The sequence below is a fragment of the Eucyclogobius newberryi genome, unplaced genomic scaffold (assembly GCF_026437365.1).
Source record: "Eucyclogobius newberryi isolate DKJ021-1_F unplaced genomic scaffold, fEucNew1.0.hap1 SCAF_3, whole genome shotgun sequence".
NCBI classification, from domain to species: Eukaryota; Metazoa; Chordata; class Actinopteri; order Gobiiformes; family Gobiidae; genus Eucyclogobius; species Eucyclogobius newberryi.
Window position 1 is genome coordinate 12,493,097 of NW_027315945.1, and position 20,629 is coordinate 12,513,725.

The following is a 20,629-nucleotide window of genomic DNA, read 5'->3' on the forward strand; positions in this document are numbered from 1 at the left end:
CATATGGCGGTTCATTGAATTTCTCCCACATAGTTTTGGCAACTCAAAACAGATGGCAAAGAAAAGGTGCTACTACTCTAGGAAATGTATGATGTATTGAACGCTGAGTAAGCCTCGAATTCACAAGCGCTCAAGTCAGAATCATAATATCTAACTACAGGATATATAACGCTTTTAATTTAAATTCTAAAAGGCGTCTTGAAATCAGAACTGGTTAATTTTAAACAGTTGTGGTTAAATAATATAAAAATATAATATAATAAATAAATATTCCCTGCTTTGATAACGCATTCTTTTTTTTTTTTCCAAGACAAAAATAAAGAAAAGACAAGACAAGACAGGGCTATTGGGCTATTAAAGACATATTGGGTCAAATTTAAAATGCAAATTTAGTAAAAGTAAGGCCTCAAAGAAAAAAATGAAATACAAATAAAAAAGGAACGGTTAATGCACACAAGGTCCCATTTTATCCAATTTATGCCCATTTGTCTATTTCCAAGTTTATTCCGTATGTGATTTTCAGTTATGGTGTCGTTCCAGTTTGTGTCATCCATTTTTTGTGATGGTTAATGCATTCTTAGCCTCTTTATTATTCTAATAAGTTTATACTGTAAGTGCGTTTCACAAATGTGTTTTACCATGACTGGGTTGGGTTGGATATTCTTGTGAACATAGAAGTTGTGTTGGTTAAATTCTGGTTGAGTTGTTTTAACATCCAATTCAAACCTGGTTTAAAAGGAAAGTCAGTGGCAAATTTTAGGGAGAAGAATTGCCATGGTAACAGCCCTACTTGTTTGCAATCATGTCATTTTATTTCTTTATTTCCCCAGATAGGGTTTTTTGAGAACCAATTATCATTAAAACAACTATCTGGTTAAAAAGGAAGCAGCAAAAAGAGTAAGAAACAAAAATATAATAAAAGTGTTATTGTTTTTCCCCCCGTGTGTAATTAGGACAGTTCTTGTGAAAGGGACAGAAAAATATTGAGTTTGATGGGAACTAATTATTCAAAAACAAATTCCAATGCTGTTTAAGAAAATTATAGTAGTGTGAAATCAAAACTCAGGAAAAGGGCAAAAATTCTCTCACCGTCGATGTTGAGCATCATCTTCCACATGGCGGGCCTCACAGACTGGTGGAATCCGAACCACACCTCCCTCCCGCCTCCCAGAGGATGATCGTAGCCCTCCGGAGCAGAGAAGAACGAGCGGCCCACTGGAGTGTACCTGGAAACAGACATTAATGCAAGAATCTTGAGTTCAAAGGGTTTTGATCAAATTAAAAAAAAATCCGGGGGGATATATAAGCCCAGGCATATTTTGGCTTTTTAAAAAGATACATTTACTAAAAGCGCTCTCTTAAATATGCTATCTAACTAAAGTGAATTGAATAAATGTGTACTCTCTCTTTCGGCTTCAGTTTTATGCAATATTTTGAAAACTTTTCCCCATTCAAAAGATATAATATACTTTTTTTAAACCGTTAATTGCTTGGAAACGGTCCTAATTTCAAGTAATTCTGAAACCCATGGATGTAATCCAGCAAAGCATACTAAATATAGCTTTTTATATAGCAAAATATGGATTTTTAAATAAATATTTTGTAAAGCATGTCATGGCATATCAAAGCATAAAAATACCATACATACCTACTGAGTTATAAAGTACAGTTTTGGTTTAAATGTCTGTTAAGAAACCTATTTCTGACTCTTAATTTGATTTTTACTGCTCCATCCTTACATCCTGGTCTGCCCTGGGGACTCTAGGCTTGCTCTTGCTGCAGCTCAGTGATATACAGTGTTAAATAAAAGGTGGTGTGGGATCAAGTGTGTCTCTGTGCGCACTTCTACACAAGCATCTTTCATTTCCGCCGGCCCTCATATTGATGCCACAGTGACAGAGCAAATACAGAATAATTATATGAGACCAGAGAGAGGCAGAGCTATATTTGATGTACTGAGCTCAACTTTTGAAGAAAAAACTGGTGTAAAAAGTAGTTTTCTTGGGTGCAGCAATCCAATTCTGAAGTTGAAATGTAACACAATTCATTTTTAACTTCGGTCATTTTAAGTTTTTTCACTTTTTTTTTTTTTTAGAATCAACCAAAACCAACCAAGTTTCATCTGCTTACTTCATAGAGGGGAGGTGCCTTAGGACCACGTCGACGGCGTGGACAGGGTTAGTGCTGATGGGTTTGTCCAACTCCAGAGGCTCAGGCATGCTGCGACCGGTCAGCACCTCGTGGAGCATGTGCCAGCTCACCAGAGACACAAATTTGATGGAGACCTTGAACGGCCGATCTTTGCCCCCTTCTCCAGGTAACGTGACATCCAAGTCCACCTGACGGAATAGGCAAATGTTTAGCATTTATCCACACACGACATCAATCTGTTAAGGGACCACCGGTGTAAATATATTGGTTTGCCGATATATCCAGCCCATATTTGCACTTTTTAGAGCTTGAATCACCAGCATAGGCCGATATACTCCTTTATGGGAAGTGCCTAGGTTGGGCGACTTATTGAACTAAAATTATGTTAAGATACATTATATTATATTATATATTCAATATATTTGGAATGTTACTGAAAACGTACAAAAAAAAATTGGTTTATAATTTCACTTCCCATCACACTATTACCCAGCAAACACTGGGCAAAAACTCACATTATTAAAAATTTGACTAATTTGACTTTATTTTGTTAATAGTAGAAAAAGCTTCAGTTGTAGTCATCTGGACTCAGTTTGAAAAAGTAGACCTTTCGACTCTCATCCAAGAGTCATTGTCAATAACAGAATTTAGGTCGAGAACTCCGATATTAATACTGTTCTGTGGTAAGACCCGCCCATTGGGAGGAGCCTTCCTGAAGTAGAAAGAGTTGTTGGTTTCAACAGAAACTCCCCCCTTGTATCTACCGAGCTAGCCTATTCAGAATCTTAATGGGCTGTTAAAACCTCTTTGTCTTAGTGAGACCCTGGCTCAACCACCCTGAGTACCTGATTAGCATTTGAATTCCCTGGTCCTTTACCTTTCCAGGGGTTCAGTAACCCATTATAGATAACAGGAAGATTAAACCTAAGCCCTCCATTTCTGTTTAAAGAAGGTATTTCTTTTTTAACAAAAATAGCTTCCTTGACTCCTCTTTCAAACCATCTTTTCTCCCTGCTTAAAACCTTCACCTCACCGTCTTCAAACGAGTGATTAGAGGCTTCAAGATGGAGATGCACGGCACTCTGTGGACCTGAACTAGTATTTCTTCTGTGCTGATAAAGCCTCTTGTGTAGAGGCTGTTTTGTCTCACCTATGTAACGTTCTTTACAGCTTTCTTCACTGCATTGGATCGAATAAACTACATTGCTCTGTTTTTGAGTCGGCAACTTGTCCTTAGGGTGAACCAGTTTTTGTCTTAAAGTGTTTCCTGGTTTAAAATAAACAGGGACTTCGTGTTGTCTAAAAATTCTCTGCAGTTTTTCCGACAGGCCAGACACATAAGGGATAGAAACACCCTTCCTTCTCTGTTCAGTTTCCCTTTTGTCCTGCTTCTTGGTTCTCTTCACTCTGTTGAGAGCCCAAGCGGGGTAACCACAGGCTGAGAGGGCATTTCGGACATGTTTTTCCTCTTTCTTCTTGCCCTCTGAGCTGGTGGGCACACCTTGAGCTCTGTGTTGTAAGGTTCTGATCACCCCCAGCTTGTGCTGTAGTGGGTGGTTGGAACCAAAGAGCAGATACTGGTCCGTGTGTGTAGGTTTCCTATATACTTCTATTTGGAGTTTCCCGTCCTCTCCTCTGATCGTGGCACAATCAAGAAAGGCCAAGCGATTCTCCTTAGCGTCTTCTCTTGTAAACCTGATATGTGGGTCCACAGCATTGATGTGATCAGAGAAGGTTTCCAGCTCTTGTTTCTTGATTGTTACAAAAGTATCATCGACATAGCGGAGCCACAGTTTTGGGGCTATGCCTGAGAATGAGGACAGTGCCTTCTTCTCAAAGTGCTCCATGTACAGGTTGGCCACTATGGGAGAGACGGGCGAGCCCATGGCACAGCCATGAATCTGTCTGTAAAATTGTCCCCGGAATTGGACATCTGTCTGAACACCACTTACTTTCAGAGGGCAAGAAGAAAGAGGAAAAACATGTCCGAAATGCCCTCAGCCTGTGGTTACCCCGCTTGGGCTCTCAACAGAGTGAAGAGAACCAAGAAGCAGGACAAAAGGGAAACTGAACAGAGAAGGAAGGGTGTCTCTATCCATTATGTGTCTGGCCTGTCGGAAAAACTGCAGAGAATTTTTAGACAACACGAAGTCCCTGTTTATTTTAAACCAGGAAACACTTTAAGACAAAAACTGGTTCACCCAAAGGACAAATTGCCGACTCAAAAACAGAGCAATGTAGTTTATTCGATCCAATGCAGTGAAGAAAGCTGTAAAGAACGGTACATAGGTGAGACAAAACAGCCTCTACACAAGAGGCTTTATCAGCACAGAAGAAATACAAGTTCAGGACCACAGAGTGCCGTGCATCTCCATCTTGAAGCCTCTAATCACTTGTTTGAAGACGGTGAGGTGAAGGTTTTAAGCAGGGAGAAAAGATGGTTTGAAAGAGGAGTCAAGGAAGCTATTTTTGTTAAAAAAGAAAGACCTTCTTTAAACAGAAATGGAGGGCTTAGGTTTAATCTTCCTGTTATCTATAATGGGTTACTGAACCCCTGGAAAGGTAAAGGACCAGGGCATTCAAATGCTAATCAGGTACTCAGGGTGGTTGAGCCAGGGTCTCACTAAGACAAAGAGGTTTTAACAGCCCATTAAGATTCTGAATAGGCTAGCTCGGTAGATACAAGGGGGGAGTTTCTGTTGAAACCAACAACTCTTTCTACTTCAGGAAGGCTCCTCCCAATGGGCGGGTCTTACCACAGAACAGTATTAATATCGGAGTTCTCGACCTAAATTCTGTTATTGACAATGACTCTTGGATGAGAGTCGAAACGTCTACTTTTTCAAACTGAGTCCAGATGACTACAACTGAAGCTTTTTCTACTATGGAACACGCCTGGACGAATGAGGGATTACACCGACATATTTATTTTGTTAAAGTCATGTCCACAGGGTAAACTTACAAAAAAGTTGTTTCTTTGTGTAAATTGTGCATAAACTATGACTGGAATGAGTGTCCCTAGTGTGATGTCACTTCCCGTCATTTTTCTACAGATTTTTCTACATTTTCTCCACAAATACCTACTTGTTTGGTGTAAAACTATAATGTATATGTACAGCAGGTATAAAAACACCAAATAAAGGCAAAATTTTAAAAAATGGTAAAAACCTGCACTATTTTATGTATTTGGTGAAATGTTCAGTTTCAGTTTTAATACAGTGGCACCAACACCCATCTTTGCCATTACCATGTCTGCTGCGGGCGTGTGCATCTTACCCCAGCTGGTGCCACGGGGAGCGGGTTGGCTGTGTACAAGCTCCTCTTCCCATCGTAAACGGGCCTTCGATCCCCAAAGATTGTCACTTTGAAGTGCTGCACCATGGAGTCCACCACCTCCCTGCAACGTTACACAATAGGAGCTTTAGTAATAATGGTATTTGAATAGGTAATGTCAGTGTGATATATATTTTACCTGCTCAATCGCCAACTTGGCTAAATAATTTTTAATCATTGCTATTTTATCCCAAAATAGGCAAATGCCATCCTCCAAAGTCTGAACTCCAAACCACTTGCTTTTACAGAGGATTGACTGTGGACCTCTCAATTATAAAGACCCAATCTGATCACTGATGATTATAAATAACTCAATCGATCTCCATTAAATATTTGATCAACTGCACAGCCACATTTTCTAGACACCGTTCTGTCGTCAAAGAAACACTAGCAAAAAATGAACCAAAATCCAACCAGGCTTTTAGTTAGAGGGCCGTCTTCCCGTCTTTTGGACGGGGTATCTCGACATGTGGACGGACATTTTCGAGGGCAAGGACGGTATAATTTTTATTAATACATTTTAGAATTTTTTTTAAATCGGGCCGGGAAGCGTTTGACGATAGTCCGCTGTGGTCCGCGGCATGACAGTTGAATGTTTACAAGTGAAAATTTGCATGCTGCGCGCTCATTGGTCGACAAAGTTTGTGTGCTTGGCTCTGATTGGCTTCTGAGCCGTGGTCTGGAAAATGCCGAACCTCCACGGCCAAATACCATGTAAAATACGGCGCGATACGCGCAGAGTGTGAGCCGCACGGCTGAGAGGCGCAGGCGGCGCGAGAGTATGGAAAGTCAATATGATACGAGAGGCGTGCGTGCGGGCGCCGCTCTAGATCGCCTCCACGTTAAAAGCGCCGCTTTATTTAGTAAAAGCGTTGAAAAAAGGTCGTGAAACACATATTGGCTTTTAAATCCCCGGGTGGACGGGTGTTTTCAAATCCTAGCTAAAAGCCTGAATCCAACTCTGTACCTGTTGACTCTGCGGGGGCACTTGTCAGGCTTGATGTCCACCTCGTACAGGTAGACATCCATCTTGGGGATCTCCACCTGGAAGCAGTTGGCCAGCAGCTTGATGGGCTTCCCCATGGTGCCATAGCCAGGCCTCCGAGGCATGGAGAACAGGGACTGGGCCCCCACGGCTCCTGGGGAAAAACAACACAACTGGATAAGTGAATCTGTTCTTACAACGACAACATCCAAGGCAAATCTTCGAGAACAAATCGAGAACAGGATCATAATCGACACATTTTCTTGAACAAAGAGTTCCGGATTTTGTCGTAAATTTTCAGTTGGCCTAATGTTAAAAATGGAGCTTTTCAAACCCTAAATAGTAAACAAACAATAATAAAGAGTTAATTAATGGTATTTTGACTATAATGTGATCATTATGATCCAGCAGCGTATTGGGTTAATGCATCTCTATGGACGTTTGGCACATGAAACAAGCTCTCATCTCCATGTCCATTTGTGTAATATATATATATATATATATATATATATATATATATATATATATATATATATATAAAACAAAAAATAGTTCATAGAAATGTTCATATTGAAGAATATTATTCAAGCCTGGTTAATCCAACATATTTTGTAGATTTTTCCCACAAAGACACAAAACAAAAAGTGGTCTGCCTATAAATGAGCAGAAATAAAGAACTACTAACACAGTTCTTCATCTCAAGAAGTACTGCAACTCGCCGTGGAAAAGAACAGGCTGTTATAGATGAAAAGTTAGAATTTCCTGCACCCTTCTTTTTTTGTAATAAACCAAAGAGTCCTCAGACACAGACACCTGACACTAAAGAGATCCAGACCAATAATATGTGCAACAGGCGGTGCTATTAGCAACAGTAATGGGCCACTGTTCGTGCGGTGGAGACTGGAGCGTGAGCACTTGTTCTTGTTCCAAACGCCCTGGATGTCTTTGTCATGAGTCACTTTGATCCAGATACACGGAGTCCTGTACAACTTAACGTGGCGCGGCGGTGGATGGGCAAGTCTCGGCAGACCCCAGAATAGCCCCAGCAGCACATCATGGCTTTGCCGCTGAGCCAGAACAAACAGTGATTGGATGATATACAGTGTGTTGTACGTGCTATTGGAGAATTTAAAGCCTCTGCATCTGTTTGGCATTGGAGTAGTCTTTGTTACAGCGCGATTCAAACAGAGCACGATTCTATTTTTGGGGATCTACTGGCATAGTCGCAAATTGTAATAAATAGTTTGTACCAATGCAAAAAGGTACGTAAATGTTAAAAATAAATACAAGAATCATTATTTACAAAGCAGTTCAAATAATCAAATTTAAGTTGTTTGGTGATGGAATTGTTTGCGGATCAAAAAGATCGTCTTTTAAACAACAACTCTCCAGAATGTGACTTGTTGGGAGAAGCTGTTCAGACTTTATAGGTAGAAAATGAAAAATCATATGAAATGTAATGGAGTTATTTTTTTAATTTTGAAACCTGTTTTTCACTCATCAAATCAGATTAATAAGAAATCCCTAAATAAATTTGAAAAAAACAAAAAAAATCTGTATAGCATAACAGTATAACTTTTATTTACGATTATTGACACACAAACAATACATTTTACTTCATTTTAATACATTATTGCCAAAAGTACGTGACCAGCTTTGTGAAAATGAATTTTCTGAAAGTAAAAGTAAAGCACTCTAGCCTTACAGATTGAATTGAAATTACTTCTAAAATGATATTGAATAATCACAATTATCACTAAACCGAATGATCTTGACATTCCTAGTTCCGGTGACCCCAAAATTCTCCATAAAACACTGCCGGGGAACAGCTTCACCCCTGAGTCAGAATTTAAAAATATCGTACATTCCCAAGTTAAAAACCTCAATTCTGCCTCTTCAGATTAAACTACAAAACCCTGGATTCAATCAGACAGATCAGTCATTCTCCGGTCGGAAGTAACCGCACCGGCTTATTCATCGTGCTTTTGACTCACTGCAGGCCTGAGAGTGGGCGACGGTGAACTGTGGGGCCCCGAACAGAGCGCTAGGGGCGGACGACATGAACAAGCAGGTTTGTTTACACTACAGGGGCGCTGGAAGGGTGTATTCAGTCCCCCTCTCCCTGCTTTAACCTGCTTTGGTGGGCTGAGTACTGGAAGCTACAGTAGTTGGTGTTTTAGAATGTCTGTAGACATAAAAATGAACGGCTACAAAAGTATGTGTGTGTGTATGTTTTTATAATCTAAATTCTCATGAGGCGTACGGTGTAACTTTCAACCACAACAATGACATTTAAAAAGGATGTTTAGAGAAGTTTGATTCATTCACATTGACCTGAGGCAACCTCTATCTCCCTGTATGTTAGGAAGTGGAGGAAGTGGAGTAGTAGTAGGAGGGGAGCAGGGAGTGGCGGGGATTAGGCGCCGGGTATGGCGGGTTTGCTTTCATGGGCCTCTTGGAACGGGCGGCTGTAGAGTGTGAGTCACAGAGTAACCACGGAAACCCACGGAGCAGCATCCTGCCTCTGAACACACGGCACTGAGGAGCTCAAGGTTTATTAAATAACACAACAAACAAGTGAATGAATTAAGGTAAGAAAATGCAGGCCGCGTTTCGCTCGGGTTCACGGTGGTCTGCGTTTCCTCGGGGCCGAGAGGCAGCGCTCTGCTACATAAGCATTTGACTTCAACCAAAATATAATTTCTTTACAACATCTAAACCATACATGAATGGCATTCAGCAACAGTTGATGCTAACATGTCAAGTCAGCGTTTGACAAATTATTATTTTCTGTTTGTATCGGCTTTTTGTCATCTTGTTTTCGCCTGCGTTTTCTCCTGTGTCAAATCATCATGTGATGTGCAGCTAAAGCGCACCAACACAGAACAGGGCCAGTGCCACTCACAGCCCTCTTGGGCCCCCAACAGGCCGGGACGGTTCACTTAAGACCGCTGAAACACTTCTGGAACGTACCAATCAGCTCCAAAGAGTTCATAAATTAACATAAATTATTTTTGCTTCTGTAAAAATAACAAAAGAATGTATTATCTGGGGTAGAAAATTGTTTGTGGCATTTTTACTCTATCAAAAAATATTGTTAAAGGTGGTATGGAGGTTTTTTTTCCAGCAAATTTTGTATCATATTTCCTCGTGGCGTGGATAAATCATTAGTCCTGCCACGTATCAATCATAAAACGCACCTACCGCTCACCTGCAGCCGCGTGCGGTTCGTCCCCACGTTTCCGCGTGCCTAAGCGCATGGATCTATCATAATATAGTTCCCTCAGTGTACGGGGCAAAATGAAGACGGAGAAAGACAGTTCGAGCTGACGCAGAAGTGGACAGAAATCTACGGGAGACGAGAGATGCGATGCGCTCCGTTGCGCTAATAAACAAACGCACGTGTGTGTTGTATCAGTCAGCATGCGCACTTCCGCCTGCGTTCTCAAATCGCCGAAGAATCTTCCATACCGCCTTTAAGCAGTTTGATTTGATAATATAGACTGTCCTTTTCAATGCAAAATAGAAGATGAAAATAAGTATGGTGCATTCACTAGTCTAGTCCTATAGATATAGACCTTCAAAAACAGCTTTGTCCATTTAAATCATTTCCTTTCTGTAAAGATACCGGCTCAAATTTCTAACCGATTATTATCTAGGTTTACATTTTTTTAACATTCCTACAACAATTTTGTCCAAAATCACCCAATTTCCAACCCAAATTCCCAGCAGCTGCTTTAGTAAAGTGACAGTGTGTGCAACGTGCAGAGCTTCTGTAGCGGTGGCACACTAGAGAAGATCCCGCTGGGCTTTACAGAGGTTAGCACATGAGCATTCTGCACAAACATCTCAGCTATGTGAACCCGTTCCACTCTGCAGCTCTGCAACACAACACACTGTCACACTGTACACAGAGGGCACGCCGCCAGGACCAGCGAGACCAGAGGCCAGGGACAGTGGTCCAGTGCATGCGCATACACGCGCAAACACGCACATACGCACGCATGATACCTTTACATGCTCTGTGGAGACTTTTCAGCACTGGGAAGTCACTAAACACATCTACCAAACATAAAATCTGAATCTACATTTTAACCGTATTCAGGTCAGTAATCTGGACTCCATTTTAGAAAAAACTAAACGTTTCGACTCTCATCCAAGAGTCATTCTCAATCTGCAAATTTAAACTGGGAACACAGATATAACTCAGATATACAGGATTAATATCTGAGTTCCCGAGTTCCCCGTTTTTTCTAAAACAGAGTCTAGATGACGACAACTGAATCTTTTTCTACAATGGAACACTCCTGGACAAATGAGGGATTACGCAACATGTATTCAGGTAATAATAATAATAATAATAACTTTTATTTATATAGCGCTTTTCAGTGACCCAAAGACGCTGAACATAATAAAAAAGGGGGGGGTATTTACAGACAGGGGGGACAACACGTACAGAACACATTAATATACAGATAAAATGAACAAGACAGAAGAAGTAGAGAGAAAAAGATGGGGATGTAACAGGGGGTAGAAGTGTAGGCAATGGGGTAGAGGAGGCTAGGGGTAGGGGAGGTCATAGGCTTGGGTGAAGAGGTATGTTTTTAGGCGGGATTTGAATGTTGTGAGTGAGGGAGAGTGGCGGACAGGTTGGGGGAGGGAGTTCCAGAGTCGGGGTGCTGTTCGGGAGAAAGCTCTGTCGCCAAAAGTTTTGAGTCGGGATGTTGGTGCAGTCAGGGTGAGAGAGGAGGAGGATCGGAGAGCTCGGGTGGGGCGGTGGGGGATGAGGAGGTCAGACAGGTAGGGGGGGGCAAGGTGGTGAAGAGCTTTGAAGGTGAGGAGGAGTATTTTAAAGTTTATGCGCTGCTTGATGGGGAGCCAGTGGAGAGAGCGGAGAACGGGAGTGATGTGATCACGGGACCGGGTGTGGATGAGGAGGCGGGCAGCGGAGTTTTGGACCATTTGGAGTCTGTGGAGGGAATGGGAGGAGATGCCAGTGAGGAGGGAGTTGCAGTAGTCAAGGCGGGAGGAGATGAAGGCATGGATGAGGGATTCAGCAGCGGGGAGGGTGAGGCAGTGTTGGATTTTGGCGATGCGGCGGAGGTGGAAGTATGAGGTCTTGACGATGTGGCTGACATGGGGAGTGAAGGAGAGGTCAGTGTTTCCCATTAATAAAAGGAGACTATTGTGGCCCCCTATTGTCTAATTCTGTCCCCCATATTCTAAAACTAAACTTGTTGTGATTTTCTAATGTTGACTTTATTTGGAGTGTTTATAACAGTTGTAGATATAAATTAGAGTTTTATAGAAATCAAGAAGATGTTTGTAGAGAAAAGTCGAAAAATCTATAGAAAATTACAGGAAGTGACCCTTTAAACATCATTAAAAAAAATTATGTTCTTATTAATTTCACCCTCTCTCCTCCTTCTCTCTCCTCCATTAATTTCACCCTCTCTCCTCCTATATATATATATATATATATATATATATATATATATATATATATATATATATATATATATATATATATATATATATATATATATATATATATATATATATATATATATATATATATATATATATATATATATATATATATATATATATATATATATATATATATATATATATATATATATATATATATATAAAACAGACAAACACAAGGTCCGTCTTTTTCCTGTGACGCTCCGTGATCTGAGGCCGTCACGCTCTTCTAAGGCTCGTGGAGCGTTTCAGTTGACTCCAGGCTGTTTCTCCACCGCTCGGCTCCAGCTGCCTGCTCAGTCCAGCCGGCTGCTCAAAGTGCTACTAAACACCCGTGACAGGGCCTTTTTCAGCCGAAACCAAAATGTGAAAAAAGTTGACATTGACAGTGGCTGTCGACAGGAAACATGGAGCCGACTGACTGCCTAATCTGGATAAGAGTGGACATTCATCCAATGCTAAGAGGCTAATAACAATGCTAGCATGTCCACACTGTGCTAGTAGTGTAGTGGTTTTGGTGTTCAGTGGTTCTTTCAACATGCCTATTGTCACTATATTTTAACTGGCACGTCGCACACTGTTGACATCACAGAGGGATTCTCTCGGCACTACTTCATGCCATTTTCAACTTTGATTTTTCCAAATGTCTTTACAAACTGCAACTTCACAGATGTAAAACTATCATAAATATTTACCACAGGTTCTACACCACCAAATGAAGTCATAGTTAAAACAATGGTCAAATAGATTTCAAGTTAAAACCAACTAACTTTGGATTTACCTTATTGTGGGGACCTAACCAAACATCCCCATGTAGTGAGTGTGTGTGCACGCCGGTTTCTGTCCCCACAGTGTGATGACGACCCACCGGTCCACACACACGCACCCACGCACACGGGCTGCACACACAATACAGCTGTTGTGCTAGTCCAGAGGGGCCAGAGCGGTGGGAACGGGCCAAGTGCTCCGAGCCAGGGCACAACGGCGTCAGTCACAGCAGCTCGGGCTCACACAGGCTGACGCTCTGGGGACACAGCGAGATCTGGCACAGGAGGATCCGTGTACGTCACGGCTGCACGGTGGAGCGCCGAGTCGCCAATAGGACTGTCACCGTAACACCATTACTTATCTTACATTTTCTTTCAATCCCAATGTTTAACACTTAAATATTCTAGGGCTGCAACAAGTTAGTCTGTTATTGAAATTATCGTCAATTAATCTATGTATAAAAATGTATACATTCAGTGTATTTGATGAAAACAAAACAGTCTTTCGTCCATAAATGTGCTCCACCAGGATCGTCAAACTGCTTCACTTCAGCTTGGGTCAAATTTAGCAAAAATCTTGACTTTTGCGTTCTAAAAAAGAAGAATGATCGCCACAGGACTAATTGATTATCCCCAAGTTTGAGACCAATCAATTTTACTGACTGATCTGTCTGAGCTTGATTTTGCTTCTTAAACCAATTTGAAGATTTGAATTGGTCATATTGTAAATGATTGAAGTAATAGAATGTTCTCTGTGAACCAGGCCTGTCGCATCACACATTCTGAAGTGTGATATACATAATATATCACACTAAGCATAATGAAACAATAGCAAGCAAGCAAGACAATTCCATTAATTTATAGTCGTGATTATTCAGTTCTAACCGTAAGAATAAAAAAACTTATAATCGAGACCATTTTAAAAAACAAAATTAAGTACTTATTGATCAATATATAGACCAAAATGGATATGGTGGTTTTTGACACATTGAACATTATTTTGTCATTCAGAAAGTTCAGTTCCGTAAAGCCGATCATAAACTTGAGGAACAGTAACACGTCAGACCACGGGAATGAAAGAAAATTAAAGATTTCACTGAGGTTTAGTTACAGTCTCTGCAATCACGAATAATCGTAAAAAAAATGGTCATGTTTTTTTCTCACAATAATCATAACACTAGAGCTGGGTTTCGATTCAAATTTCAAGAATCGATTCGATTCCGATTTTTATGTTTCAAAATCGATTTTTCCGATTTCTCAGATTCCATCCGATTCGCTCCGATTTCGATTCGATCCGGGGGTTAATGTTATTAAAAATGAAAAATGTATTTGAACCGTTTCCTTCACTTCATGACTGTGTAAAGAAGCAACATATTAAAACTAGTATTATATCAATATTAAACAGCAAATCTTACAAGTATTGGTAGTTACTGATGGAAGACTGATGAAAAGGTTAAGGGTCAATCTACCTTCAAGAAAGTTAATCCAGGAATCCTGAATTATCCTTCTTGAAGGTAGATTGAAGTTCACTGAGGGAAATGTAGAATATAATTTTAATTGAAAAAAAAAAAAAAAAATTTTGAAAAAATAAATAAATCGATCTTTGGACGTACGAATTGATAATCGGTCATTAATATGCAAATCGATTAAAAATAGGAAAATCGATTATTTCAACCCAGCTCTACATGACACTAAGATTTCATATTGTTCCCACTACACAATCTTGTCCAACAAAGAAAAAAATATATACATAATTCAAACTAATTTAATACAGATGAGTTTAATGCCATACGGTGGGACTTGCGGCTGAATTTAGCATTTATTTTTTCTTCTTTTCTGACAAATTGTGATTAGATTTGCGTTGAAATTGTAAGTTAAGTCAAAGTCAAACGCATCCAGGGTCATTTGATAGAAGACTGCGATATGAACAGCTAAACAAATACAAGAATAAGATACATTTCAGAACATGTTTGTGGAGGTCTAAACTACAGGTTCAGCAGCGTTTACGCAGAATAAGACAGGATCTTTTGTTGCTTGCAGAGGAAAAGTCACTTGCTGCCGTTTCCTATCATTTGTCTTTAGTTATAATGTCACTTTATACAGGTTCGTGATCAATTACTGAGAAACTATCACTGACTTTTACATCCGTACATTTACATTTACAGCCTTGTCTAAAGCTGTCGTAGTTTCTTACTATCACTTAATGCAAGTCACAAACACAAATCAATGTTTCTCTCCACAGGAAATGTTTTAATTACATGATAATCGTTCCCATTTACTTATTTATTTTCCTCCACAGACAGACAGGCACACACTTCTATAATACCAAACGTTCATCATTGTCGTCACGTTTGATTGCAACACGTGTAAAACTGATCGGGGGAATAAACACGGACGGCACAGAACGACTGGCTGGGACTCTCCTTGTCTGAGGTTCGAGAATGAATAGAATTGTACGAATTATTAACAATGTATATGGCCAGATGAATTAGTCTTGAGCAGGATCAAAACTAAACTTGGGCAATATGTGGAAAATAACATTCGAATCTTCATTATATATCCGACCGTACTCCAGGTGTTTTTTTGTGCTCACATACCAGATTATAACATCAACAACATTTTTAGTTTTAGTTTAAACTTTGAGTTTTACAGTTTTTGGATTTTGAAAAACAGACAAAGAAGCTGCTGCTTCTGCCCGTCCCTCAGTGGGCCTCACTGCGCGCACGCGCACACACACACACACACACACACACACACACACACACACACGGCTGCTGTGACACATAAGCACCCGCCTCCCACACGCAACACAACACAGCCCTTTGACTTTTTAACCCTCCTTCTGACTCCTCGCATGTGTCATCCATCAAGATCCAACATGGAGTACTAAAAAAGAAAACTGAGCGATTGTCCGGAATGCTGATGTGACGCGGCGTGATGGACTTACAAACGCAACAGCAGAAGCCCTGACATCAAACTTTTGATACAAAAGGAAAACGCTTTAATACTATGACAGTAAACGCCCTCTTTTTAATACAATAGAATCAGTCATTTTCAACACAAATTAACAGTAGATCAAAACCAGTTTATGTAACTTTGTTCAGTATCAATACTTGCAGTTTTTGACAACTCTACCCTGTTTGCATGCCACTTTTTTTAATCACTTTGTGCTACTTAATTGATCAAATTAGTTTTGTTTTTTTTAACTCAATTGGGTGTTAATGCCTATATAATAAAAATGTAATTAAATTAAACAAGGATTAATACATAAAACTACTAAAATATAGTGAGTTACTCTCAATGACACTGTCCGTATGCTTCTTGTTAGCATCAGAGTTGTAAATGAGTAATAAAACTGGCCATAAATATTTCCCTCTAAAAGACCCTACATAGTCTCAACAAGGTGCGGTCTCCATGGAAACCTAAAGCAATATGGCATTAACGGAAGCTTATGGTTCGATGAAGATGTGAGCAGAGTGGTATGAGAAAAGACTACAAATCAAGCACTTGGACCTCCCCAGAAGCCCTTTACAAAGTCCTCATAGACCCGCACGATTAGGACAATGACAATGAAGGGTTACCCACTGGGGCGCGGAGAGGGGGGGTCCAAAAAACACACACAAAAAAAAGAGCGGGAAAGGAAAACACAAGCAAGTGAAGCGGGTTTAAAGGATGCAGCAACGTGAAAGTAATGTATTAGATTAGAGCTGCACCAGATATCGCAAAACTACATTCATTTTTGTAATAACATCTGACGTAAATTTACTGTCATTGGACCAAATCGACATTATTGAATTGATGTGCCATGATTTTATTTATTTTGTATTTATTTTTTTACATTGTTCAGTTGTTATCTCTCTGGTCGTGTTTGGTGTCTGTTCTATTTTTATATTGAAAAAAGTAGAAAAAGCTTCAGTTGTAGACATCTGGACTCAGTTTGAAAAAATAGATGTTTCGACTCTCATCCAAGAGTCATTGTCAATAAAAGAATTTAGGTCGAGAACTCCGATATTTATACTATTCTGTGGTAAGTATAAATATCGGAGTTCTTGACCTTCTAACTGAGTCCAGATGTCTACAACTGAAGCTTTTTCTACTATGGAACACGCCTGGACGAATGAGGGATTACACCGACATATTAAAAATAGGTATATAAAAAATAATTACTTATATATATATATATATATATATATATATATATATATATATATATATATATATATATATATATATATATATATATATATATATATATATATATATATATATATATATATATATATAGCTAAATTTGATGAATGTAATAATCTATCAAAACCAGTAAAAAACAACGTAGTTTATCATCATTATGGTATCAAAATCTGCATTGAGCCTTTTCTTTAGCATCGAAATATATTTTGAATGAAAAGTTATAGTTTATTGTGTATATAACTGTTTTATGGTGAACAAAGTCTTGACATTAAACCTCATTAGGCCAACTTATATAAATAAAGGATGAATAAAAAATAAAACAGTCATCAGTTTTGTACTGTGTCATCACAATTAAATGGTAATTTATTATGATCAAACGCATTCATTTTGTGCTTTTCCATTGCCACGGAGTACTCAAAGCTCTTTACATCACAAGCGCCCACACAATGCACACATCCTTACATCGGTGTATACAAACAGTTGATTTAAGGTTCAGAGTCTTGCCCAAAGACACAGCGGCATCACATATTGCATTGACTTTCTATATAATATATATAGTATATAATATAGACCAACTAACAAACTAATAACTAATACAAAAATAACTAACCAACTGTGCCCGACACAACAACAGAGCATCGTATTTAATACCCAGGAAACACAGACGTAATGACAACGTTCAAATAAATTATCTAAACTGAAATGTGACCCTGCTCACCTAAACTTGCACACCTTAAAAAAAAACTACTTAAACACTAATGAGACCACAGAGGAAGAGGAAGGAGAGGAGAGAAGAAGGATGCGATGCCAACGTACTGCTGGATCAAATGTCAGCGGCCGATATCAGGGCGGGCAAGGTAAAGGTAAACGCTAAAGTTAACCAAAATATTCAACAAATCAGCACTATAGAAACGCAGCTGTCAAATGTGCTGAATCATCGTGCGGGCAGCAACCTTAGAACCTTGAATGCTGGTGGAGGCTGTCCAATATTGGGAAAAATAAGAATTGCTTTTTTCTGTGTTGTAAAGTGTGGAGTATGGTATTGAGTTTATAGTCTATAGGGATGTGGCAATATAACCTTTCAGTGTTACAATTAATTGTGAGGAAAAAAACATCACAATTAAACTATTATTCCCGATTGTGACTGAACTACAGTGAAATATTTAATTTTCTTTCTTTTTTTCTACCATGTTACTATTCCTTAAGTTTGTGACCAGCTTTGCAAAATTTAACTTTCTGGAAGACAAAATAAAGTTAAGTAGGACAATAACACCCAGGTAAAAAAATAAATAAAAAATCTTTACATTTAGGTGTATTTTTTAAACAATTTTGCTTGAAAATTTGTCACGATTATTATTTTTTGATTCTCATGATTATTTTGTGGCCTGAATACCATGATCATCGATGAACCGAATAATCTTGACATCCCTAATAGTCTATACTTAAAAATGAGCAAAAAGAGGCAGAAATCTGATGTTATTTCCACCACTCATCCAAGTAGCTCCTCCTCATCATCATCATCATCATCAATTTTTTCTCAATCAAACAATAAAAAACAACTAATTGGAATAAATTATGGATATGTTTAATGCCATACTGTAGTGTAGAATATTCCAGACAAAGCAAATACCAGATTTCCATGGAGACAAGACAGAGGAGCCCACACCAGAAAAGTGACATAGTGCCCCTTTAAGTTCATAGCAAACGAACAACACCCAGTTCCTCTTTAACAATGGGGACTGTACCAGATTAAACCGTGTGGGTGGGCTTCTTACTGATAATACAGGGGAATACCGGGGCATCTGGTGGTGGCAACAGGAGCCCACACACCTGCCTGATGGTGAAGAGGAATTTACACAGCTCTCACTAAACAACCCTCGGGGAAATTACCCAGACTTTACTAATCACAAATCCTCATCAAATAGAGAGTCGAATTGTTGCAAAGAGTGACAGTGAAACTTGAGTCATGGATTGATCATTTTAGTTTATGATTCTTCTCGTCACAGTATAATAATGAATAATAAGAGTATGCTTTTCTCTCCAAAGCCCTACTGCTTTGTAGTTTAATCAAGCTAATTCTTAAAAGGTGCTCTATGTAACTTTTATTTTGCGGTTCACTCACTTAATTGCTTCGATAGATGTGGTATCGTTTTGCCTGGAATGTTCCACAGTATGGCATTAATCTTCTATATTACATTTATTAAATTATAGTCAAAAATACCTTGAAAATCATGCTTTCTCACAGTGAGAAGTCACCTCTCCACAGATCTGACCCACTAAAGTTTAATGCCATACCGTGGAACATTACAGGCAACGCAATAACAACTCCCTGGAGTCAAATAGAAAAGTTACACCGTGCACCTTTTACGTTTTGTGTGCGAGTTCAATCAAATCACAAAGGCTGTAGTTATTTAAGTGGACAAAAGTTTGAATAGGTTTTGACACTCATCCAAGTGTAGCTTCTTCCGGTGTGAACTGAAGAAACTACATATGGATGAGTGGCAGAAATACCATCACAAAATTAACACAGGTTGATCAAAATGTCCCAAAAACAGATTAAGCAGGTCTACATTTGAGGAAAGAAAAATATAACATAAAAGAACATAAAGAACAATCGGCACAAAGGCGAGAACTACAACTTGGTTATAACGGTTTGGTAACTAATTGGTAAAGAAAAGGAGGGTGTTGCTGTCGTAAACGTGTCGTGAATGCCTTACGGCTGCTGACTTACCTGTAGTTCCGATTTCCATTCATGAGGTCTGTGCCCGGTTCACTCCCGGCTCACACTTCAAATGATCTTGGGACTCTGCCTCCGTTCCACCCGGTGCCTCCTCCGGCTTGTCCTCGCCCTCCTCCTGCCGTTGCGCGCCGTCTCCCTGCCCTGTCCTGCCCTCCTCTCCTCTCCGTGACTTGTCCTCGTCGGTACGGTACGATACGGTGAAACGGTATCGCTTCACCACTGGCGGGCCGGGGCTGCTGCTGCTGCTGCTGCTGCACTTTTACGCACGGATCCAGTGGTGGAGCCGCAAGTGCCACGGCTGCTGCGGCTACTCCTGGCTGCTAAGTTAGCCGCTTTAGCTCGCTAGCCCGGGGTTAGAAAGTGCCGGGGAGCAGAGGCGACGCGCTGTCAGGATATCATCACTGCGGGTTTAACGCGTTCGTACAAATGGCGAGCGAAACCCGACGCGTAAACTGTGCGACATAAATCGGAGTCCACGGTGAAGGCAGCGGGAGTCGCGTTAGCGCCGTCGGTAATTAGCTTCTTCTGCTGCTGCCGCTGCCGCCGCTGCTACTGGTGGATCATATAGTTCTTCTGAATGGGAGTTTTGTGGCGTTAAAAAACAACCCCGTGACACCATCCGGTTTGTTTAGCTGCCGAATCCAAAGCCACGTCTCGTTCTTTAGAGCTTGTTCCGGTAGAAAAGGGACGCTGTCAACTCCAGGGAGAAGCCGCCGTGAGGAGTTGGAAATGTTCGCTCTGGATGACAGATCAACTCTGCGGAGCTAAATATGGTGAAGTTGCCTCGCTGACACCGACAGGAAGAGGTGGACCCGAGTCTACGCGTCAGAAGATCACTCCGCCCTCACCTAGAAGCGCACTACCTTTACTACACCGCTATTACCTCACTTTTGCACGTTTTACGCACGCTATTTACGTAATGTTCCACTCAATGTTTAGAAAAACCGTTACCACAATATGATTAAAGGGGCA

General features: G+C 40.1%; 1 protein-coding gene across 2 annotated transcripts in view; it reads right to left on the reverse strand.

The window, feature by feature from the left end:
• ago3a (argonaute RISC catalytic component 3a) overlaps positions 1–20,629 on the reverse strand; it is a 479,754-nt gene that overhangs the window by 15,395 nt on the left and 443,730 nt on the right. The window contains exons 2-6 of one of the 2 annotated variants that reach the window (XM_072461616.1): positions 19,649–19,723; positions 6,452–6,623; positions 5,428–5,548; positions 2,131–2,339; positions 1,090–1,226 (exon numbers count right to left, since the gene is read on the reverse strand). In XM_072461616.1, coding sequence (XP_072317717.1) covers positions 1,090–1,226; positions 2,131–2,339; positions 5,428–5,548; positions 6,452–6,623; positions 19,649–19,667 — 658 coding nt within the window. In that variant the 5' untranslated portion in view covers positions 19,668–19,723. Of the gene's footprint in view, positions 1–1,089; positions 1,227–2,130; positions 2,340–5,427; positions 5,549–6,451; positions 6,624–19,648; positions 20,428–20,629 lie in introns of those variants that run through there. The other variant, XM_072461617.1, reaches the window with a different exon arrangement.